Source organism: Microtus pennsylvanicus, chromosome 17, assembly GCF_037038515.1.
Source record: "Microtus pennsylvanicus isolate mMicPen1 chromosome 17, mMicPen1.hap1, whole genome shotgun sequence".
Lineage (NCBI taxonomy): Eukaryota > Metazoa > Chordata > Mammalia > Rodentia > Cricetidae > Microtus > Microtus pennsylvanicus.
Genome location: NC_134595.1, coordinates 44,442,955 through 44,451,630, shown reverse-complemented (window position 1 = coordinate 44,451,630; position 8,676 = coordinate 44,442,955). Strand labels below are relative to the sequence as shown.

Here is an 8,676-nt window from a genome sequence, read left to right as displayed (position 1 = left end):
CACCAAAGCCCTAACCTTTGGGAATGATGACTTGTAAAAATTTTCCAAAATAAATTGCTCTTTCGGTTGTCCCCTCCTTTGAGAAAGAAGTATGTTTTCCTCATAGCGGTACATCCTTTTCCCCCTCTCTATTTTTGTTTGATCTTGGTTGGGGATGGAGGGCAGGAAAGAAGTAATTTTAAAAATGAAAGTCTACGGAATTGAACTGCGTTACTGCAAAACGCGAACCACAGGCCCCCTCCTATAAAAGGCCCGTTTGGCCTAATCTAGATCTTGCTGTCAAACAGCTGTTTATTATGTTTCTTTTTTTTTTCACTGGTGGGTGGATGGGGCTTGGGCAAACCTCCCAGGGTTACTCTGTTACACTAACTTCAGGCATCTCTACTTCACATCCTTCCCTCCCCCTTCAAACCTTCAGAATCCGATTCCTGCTATTGCTGCCTCGGTACCACTTCCAAATTACTTGCTATTTATAGCCTTGCGGTAGTGGGCACGTGCGTCCGCATCACCAAGCTGTCAGAGGGAAAAAGGGAGGACTTTCAATTCAACATGTGTACCCAGATAATACATTAGCCAGGTTGAGAAGAACCTGTGTGGTGAAGGACAGAGTGCAAAGAGAAACCGGAGGCTCCCAGGCTTTCGTGAGGAGGTGGCATCTGCAGATGCGGGATATCCCAAATCAATTACCGCAAGCCTCTGAATGGCGCCGGCACCTGCGAAGGTACCCTCACCCTCTCTCCCCTCTACTGCATCTGTGCAAGACAGGAAGGACAGGCAGCTCCACCAATCAGCAGGCTGCCCCAAGAAACTCACCCCGCCTTTCGCCCCACATTAGGCTAAGGCGCGCTACCCCCGCCCTTGACTCCCCCCTCCGCCCCCCCCCCCAACTTCAGGCCAGGCGGTCTAGTGGATTGAGCATGCCCAGCACCTTTACTGCTGCGTCTCCCTGTGAACATTCTGCAGTACCAGAGAGCTGGAGGCTGAGAGGGTTTCTGGCGGGGAGGGGGTAAAAAAAAAAAAGAGGTGGAACCCAGAACCGCCCAGGGCTAATGTGGGGTGGCTTTAAGCAAGGGACCAACGTCACCTTTGTAGGTCTTTCTTTCATGCCAGTTGGGCAAGACAGGGACACATTCTGCTCGATTTATAGGTCACTTTAAAAAAATAAAATAAAAACTTTGGGGAGTGTCTGTTTATGGCGAGACAGACTAACAGGCTTTGCAACTAGGCTGCTGACCCGTTTTCATCAAGAAGTACCCATTTTCCTGTACAACCTAACAGTTTATCCTTGTGGTCAAGGTTAAAAATTTATTGGGTCGTCCACTGCGCGTGGAAACTATGAAACAAACATTTGGTAATATGTACACAGTTAGGATTGTAACTTAGGAACTCGTTGAACGTCATTACCATCTTTTTTTTTTAATGCAGATAGACTTGAGAACATGTTAAGGGGTGTCAGGTTTCTTTCACCCCCATCCTTTGCCCTAATCCATAAGTATTAACTCCAGTACACCTGCACGAAGGGAATGGAATTGTGACATTTACATTTTATTTCTTCCCTAACTGATCATTTGCTAATCTCAATAGTGCCAGGCGTGAGATCCCCGGTCTTGATTCCCAGAGACCCTAAACCAGCAACAGTCGTTGTCCTTGGGCATCCCTCTGTGTTCCTTCCAGGTGCTTCACCGCTGCACATCCGGAGATTCCAGGTGGAAGGCTGGCCTAGAAGTCCTTTAGAAAACCTTACAAAAATGTGGCTCTCCCCAGGGCTCTTACCTAGAAACCAACCTCCAGCTGACTCCCAGGGGTCGCTTTTACCTGTGTGAGAGGCTGCGGGTCATCCGGATCCCCTCCTCCCCAGCCTTCCCACTCGGGCTCTGTAGCCGCAGTGCACCCCCCCAACTGCCCCCACCCTCACTCCTGCGTCTTCCCCAGATCGCCCCCTCCCGTTTTCCCAGACTCCCCTCTTGCTTTCCGGTAGCCACCCAAACACGCCCGCCCTCCCGCCGCGGGGATTCCTGAGAGCCGGGGGCGCCATGGGTGGCTCGGGCATAGAAGGCGCAGCGCCCAGGGCTCTAGCGGCCACGCAGGGGCGCTGCCTGAGCGCTGCAGCAAAGGCCGGGTGCGGGCGCCTCTGCGGCAAGGCCAAGGGGTGGAGAGGGGCGGGCGCGGGGCGGGCTCGGCCGGGAATGTAGAACGAGAAGAGAGAGGGAGAGACCCTGCCTGGAGCCTCCCGGCCGCGGCCCGATTGCAGAGAGCAGAGGCTCCGTCACGTGTTTTGCTCCTCGGGAGTGAGACGGCGGCGCGGTCAGAGGGGGCCGGCGCGCGGTGCCAGACGCCGCCGCCGCTTGTTTTGGTTGGGGCTCTCGGCAACTCTCCGAGGAGGAGGAGGAGGAGGGAGAAGTAACTGCGGCGGCTGCGCCTCCGGAGGATAGGGAGTCTTCCCCCCCCCCCCCATCTCTTCCCAAACCTCCCTCCCCGCCGCCTCCCCCCTCCCGTCCCCTCCCCTCCTCCCTCGCGGACTGGAGCTTGGGGCAGTGATGAGTCTGTCCCTCTGGACCGTCCCCTGCTCCCCTGGCTGCCCAGTAGCGTTGCGCGTGGAAAAGCCACTTTCCCCGCCCGCCGAGATGGGCTCGAGTGCGGGCTGCAGTGGACGCGTCCTCGGGTGGCGGCAGCAGCAGCAACAGCCGCAGCGCCGCGGTCTCTGCGATTGAGCTGGTATTTGGGCGGCTGGTGGCGGCGGGGACGGTTGGAGGGTGGGAGGAGGCGGAGGAGGAGGAGAAGGAGGAGGGAGAACCCCGTGCAACGTTGGGACTTGGCAGCCCGCCTCCCCCTGCCCAAGGATATTTAATTTGCCTCGGGAATCGCTACTTCCAGAGGGGAACTCGGGAGGGAAGGCGCGCGCGCCTGAAGGGCCAAGCTGGGACTCCTCGGTCGCTGCTGCCTCCCTGCACCGGACTCGATCAGGGGCGGCGAGGGATGCATCTTAGCTTCTTCTGGGCTGCGGAGACTCGGGGGAGACTTGGTCCTCAGAAGACTGCGGCTGCACTCACCCTAGACACACTGCCTTCCCCTCTGGGCATGAAACGCCCTTAAACTCGGGTCGGGCAATCTTCCTTGGCGCAGCTACCTCGCCCTTCGGCTGCCCCTTTTCAGCGCCGGGAACGGCGACGATTTCGGAATCAGGGTTTCTGCTTCCTTCAGCCCCGGAGTGCATGTGCGGGGCCGCATCGCGAATACTCCCCCCACCCAGTTTTTCGGAACCTCCCTCGGCCCCGCAGCAGTATGGCGAGCCCTCCGGATACCGATGGCTTCTCGGACGTGCGCAAGGTGGGTTACCTGCGCAAACCCAAGAGTATGCACAAGCGCTTTTTCGTGCTGCGAGCAGCCAGCGAAACCGGGGGCCCGGCACGCCTGGAGTACTATGAGAACGAGAAGAAGTGGCGGCATAAGTCGAGCGCCCCCAAACGCTCGATCCCCCTCGAGAGCTGTTTCAACATCAACAAGCGGGCTGACTCCAAGAACAAGCACCTGGTGGCTCTCTACACCCGAGACGAACACTTTGCCATTGCGGCAGATAGCGAGGCTGAGCAAGACAGCTGGTACCAGGCGCTTCTGCAGCTGCATAATCGAGCAAAGGCCCACCATGACGGGGCTGGAGGTGGAGGCTGCGGTGGTAGTTGCAGCGGCAGCTCTGGCGTCGGAGAAGCAGGGGAGGACTTGAGCTATGACACTGGACCAGGACCCGCGTTCAAGGAGGTCTGGCAGGTTATCCTGAAACCCAAGGGCCTGGGCCAGACAAAGAACCTGATTGGCATCTACCGTCTCTGCCTGACCAGCAAGACCATCAGCTTTGTGAAGCTGAACTCCGAGGCAGCGGCTGTGGTGCTGCAGCTAATGAACATCAGACGCTGTGGCCACTCAGAGAACTTCTTCTTCATTGAGGTGGGGCGTTCCGCCGTGACGGGGCCCGGCGAGTTCTGGATGCAAGTGGATGACTCCGTGGTAGCCCAGAACATGCACGAGACCATTCTAGAGGCCATGCGGGCCATGAGCGATGAGTTTCGCCCGCGCAGCAAAAGCCAGTCCTCATCCAGTTGCTCCAACCCCATCAGTGTTCCCCTTCGCAGGCACCATCTCAACAATCCTCCACCCAGCCAGGTGGGCCTGACTCGCCGATCTCGCACCGAGAGCATCACTGCAACCTCCCCTGCCAGCATGGTGGGTGGGAAACCAGGTTCCTTCCGGGTGCGCGCCTCTAGCGATGGCGAAGGCACCATGTCCCGTCCAGCATCAGTGGATGGCAGTCCTGTGAGCCCTAGCACCAACAGGACCCACGCCCATCGGCATCGAGGCAGCTCCAGGCTTCACCCTCCACTCAACCACAGCCGCTCCATCCCTATGCCTTCTTCCCGCTGCTCGCCTTCAGCCACCAGCCCAGTCAGTTTGTCATCCAGTAGCACCAGTGGCCATGGGTCCACCTCAGACTGTCTCTTCCCGAGGCGCTCCAGTGCTTCGGTGTCCGGTTCTCCTAGTGATGGCGGTTTCATCTCTTCTGATGAGTATGGTTCTAGTCCGTGCGATTTCCGAAGTTCCTTCCGCAGCGTCACCCCAGATTCCCTGGGTCACACCCCACCAGCCAGGGGTGAGGAAGAGCTGAGCAACTACATCTGCATGGGTGGCAAGGGAGCCTCCACCTTGACTGCTCCCAATGGACATTACATTTTGTCTAGGGGTGGCAATGGCCATCGCTATCTCCCAGGTGCTAACTTGGGGACAAGCCCGGCATTGACTGGGGATGAAGCCACCAGCGCAGCAGATCTGGATAACCGGTTTCGGAAGAGAACTCACTCCGCAGGCACGTCCCCTACCATCTCCCATCAGAAGACCCCCTCACAGTCTTCTGTGGCTTCTATTGAGGAGTATACGGAGATGATGCCCGCTGCCTACCCACCAGGAGGTGGCAGTGGAGGCCGACTGCCCAGCTACCGGCATTCCGCCTTCGTGCCCACCCACTCCTATCCCGAAGAGGGTCTAGAGATGCATCCCTTGGAGCGTCGCGGGGGCCACCACCGACCGGACACTTCTACCCTGCACACCGATGACGGCTACATGCCCATGTCTCCAGGGGTGGCTCCAGTGCCCAGCAACCGTAAAGGAAATGGGGACTATATGCCCATGAGCCCCAAAAGTGTCTCCGCCCCACAGCAGATCATTAACCCCATCCGTCGCCACCCTCAGAGAGTGGACCCCAATGGCTACATGATGATGTCTCCCAGTGGCAGTTGCTCCCCTGACATTGGTGGTGGCTCCAGCAGCAGCAGCAGTGCCGCCCCGTCTGGGAGCAGCTATGGGAAGCCGTGGACAAATGGAGTAGGGGGGCACCATCCTCATGCCCTGCCTCATTCCAAAGCCCCTGCTGAGAGTGGTGGTGGTGGTAAGCTCTTGCCCTGCACAGGCGACTATATGAACATGTCACCCGTGGGAGACTCCAACACCAGCAGCCCCTCGGAATGCTACTACGGTCCCGACAATCCCCAGCACAAACCAGTCCTCTCCTACTACTCATTACCAAGGTCTTTTAAGCACACCCAGCGCCCTGGGGAGCCAGAGGAGGGTGCCAGGCACCAGCATCTTCGTCTCTCTTCTAGCTCTGGACGCCTTCTCTACACGGCAACTGCAGAAGATTCTTCCTCTTCTACCAGCAGTGACAGCTTAGGTGGGAGTTACTGTGGGGCTAGGCCAGAGTCTGGCCTCACGCATCCCCACCACCATGTCTTGCAACCCCATCTGCCTCGAAAGGTAGACACAGCTGCACAGACCAACAACCGCCTGGCCCGGCCTACAAGGCTGTCCTTGGGAGATCCCAAGGCAAGCACCTTACCGCGGGTTCGGGAGCAGCCGCCGCAGCAGCCTTCGCTACACCCTCCTGAGCCCAAGAGCCCAGGGGAATATGTGAATATTGAATTCGGGAGTGGCCAGCCTGGCTATTTAGCTGGCCCCGCGACTTCCCGTAGCTCTCCTTCAGTTCGGTGTCCACCCCAGCTCCACCCAGCTCCCAGAGAAGAGACTGGCTCAGAAGAGTACATGAACATGGACTTGGGGCCAGGCCGGAGGGCAACCTGGCAGGAGAGTGGTGGCGTTGAGTTGGGCAGAGTAGGCCCTGCACCTCCAGGGGCTGCTAACATTTGCAGGCCAACCCGGTCAGTGCCAAGTAGTCGTGGTGACTACATGACCATGCAGATAGGTTGTCCTCGTCAAAGCTATGTGGATACCTCACCGGTGGCCCCAGTCAGCTATGCTGATATGCGGACAGGCCTTGCTGCGGAGAAGGTGAGCCTGCCCAGAGCCGCAGGGGCTGCTCCATCTTCATCCTCTACAGCTTCGGCTTCTCCTGCTGCACCTCAAGGAGCAGCTGAGCAGGCTGCTCACTCTTCCCTGCTGGGAGGCCCTCAGGGACCTGGGGGTGTGAGTGCATTCACCAGAGTGAATCTCAGTCCCAATCATAACCAGAGTGCCAAAGTGATTCGTGCAGACACTCAAGGCTGCCGGAGGAGACATAGCTCCGAGACCTTCTCAGCACCAACTCGGGCTGGTAACACAGTGTCCTTTGGAGCAGGGGCTGCAGGAGCGGGCAGTGGTGGTGGCGGCGGCAACAGCGAGGACGTAAAACGCCACAGCTCTGCATCTTTTGAGAATGTGTGGCTGAGACCTGGGGATCTTGGGGGAGCCTCCAAGGAAACAGCTCAAGCGTGTGGAGCTGCTGGGGGTTTGGAGAATAGTCTTAACTACATAGACCTGGATTTGGCCAAGGACGTGAAACAGCGTCCTCAGGAGTGCCCTTCTCAACAGCAGCCCCTACCACCCCCTCCCTCTCACCAGCCCTCAGGCAGCAATGAGGGCAGCTCCCCCAGACGCTCCAGTGAGGATTTAAGCAACTATGCCAGCATCAGCTTCCAGAAGCAGCCAGAGGACCGTCAGTAGCTCAACTGGACATCACAACAGGTGTGTTTTATGGTGGCAAAGTCAGACGACACAAGTGCATTTATTTACGTGGGGGCTTGGATTCTGCTCTCTCCCTCTGTCCCTTTTCACTCCTTTCCACGGGGTCCTTGGGGAGGATACACTTTCAGGGAGTGGGGTCGTTGAGTCGGGGTACACAGATGCTCACCCCACGACGACACCTGGCAGGTAGTCCAAGAAGCATGTTGGAGCAACCACAGAAGGGTTTCTGTAGCACTTAAGAACTAGCGCTCTTTAAACACCTGTCCTGAGGTTTGTCAAGAATCATTTTCTTCATATCAGAGTTTTCTTTTGACTAAATATTCAGGCCAGCCCTTCCTAGGGACAATTCTACAAAACTGCTTGCTAACACGCAGCCTAAAATGGCCTCATTTAAGATCCTAAGTGCCGAGGGGCTCTGCGTGCACTCGTGTCCTGTGATTTCACAATACCAAGGCAGTGTAAACAGCAGCGACTTTTACTCAGACTGTCTTAAAAAAGATTCCTGAGTAAGAGCTTTTTAGGCACACGTATTTAGAGAGGAATTCTTACCTATCTCAGATCTCCAAGGAATGTAATTGTGGGGGACATTTTCTTTTTTGTTCTTGTAGTAGGATTCATGAAATGTTTTTCACACACGGACCTACCATCTTGCAGGCATGGCTGCTTTTCTACAGAATATACAATAAACACCACGTGCCTGGGACCCATTCTGAGTTAAGAGTCGTGGAAGTTCACCCCAGCCTTTCTGCCTTGCGGTTCCTTTTCTTGTACTGAAGCATCATGCATACTGTTTGGGGGCTACTGTACGTTTCTCTATAAGATTGCTTAATGTTTTTCTACTGAAATGAACAGGCATCAAGTCAGGGAGAAGAGGGTGTTTGTTTTGGTTTGCACTGAATGGAGGGGAAATCTGTGTGGTCTTCATTTATAGGCTATTTGTTTTCTTGTTAGTTCATGAATCGATGCCTCAGAGATGTTGAAAGTTGGCTTTAGGTCATCTGTGGCCAAGGCTGTATTGAAAATGAGAAACATTTGTAATAGGAAGTTAGCCTGCCCTTCGTTCTGTGAGCCTATTTTCTGGTGGTCATTGTGGGGAGGGGAGTGTCGTTCCCAAATAATGTGATGAGTTGGCAAACTCAGAACTTTCCAGAACTGGAAGCAGTTTATCCTGACCAACTGATTACCTTGTGAATTTTATATATGCTTCACAGAAAGAGCATTGAAAAGCATTTATTTTTCTTAACAAGTCTCTATTCATAATAAATTAATTTGTGCCTTGGGTTTTTATCAGTAGGAAATAATAATAAATAACAGGAACGATTATGTGTTCAAAATGGTCCTGATTCTGCTTCCAACAACTATCATTCTCTATTTTGTAGGGCCAAATAGAGGCACATGAACATTAAAATTAAGATTTTTCTGTGATGTAAAGAAAGCACTTATTTGGTATTTAAATCAATATTTGCTTTTATCACTGGGGCAGAGAGATTTTTAGTGTATTGTTGTCGACATAATATTCCTGGTTATTTCTAGCGTGATTTTTGAGAGTTGGGATTTCTGCAATACTTGCTTTGTAAACTGCTTACAAAGAGTAAGAAGAGTCTGAAGCAAACAGATCCAGCAAAGCTCAAAGTTAGGGTTTACAGGAGATAAAGGAAGAAGACTCCCCCCCCC

General features: G+C 54.8%; 1 protein-coding gene across 1 annotated transcript in view; it reads left to right on the top strand.

Annotated features, from left to right (window-relative positions):
- The first annotated feature begins 2,199 nt into the window (after window positions 1-2,199).
- Irs1 (insulin receptor substrate 1) overlaps window positions 2,200-8,676 on the top strand; it is a 58,416-nt gene continuing 51,939 nt past the window's right edge. The window contains exon 1 of the mRNA XM_075952221.1: window positions 2,200-7,002. Coding sequence (XP_075808336.1) covers window positions 3,283-6,981 — 3,699 coding nt within the window. The 5' untranslated portion in view covers window positions 2,200-3,282 and the 3' untranslated portion in view covers window positions 6,982-7,002. The remainder of the gene's footprint in view (window positions 7,003-8,676) is intronic.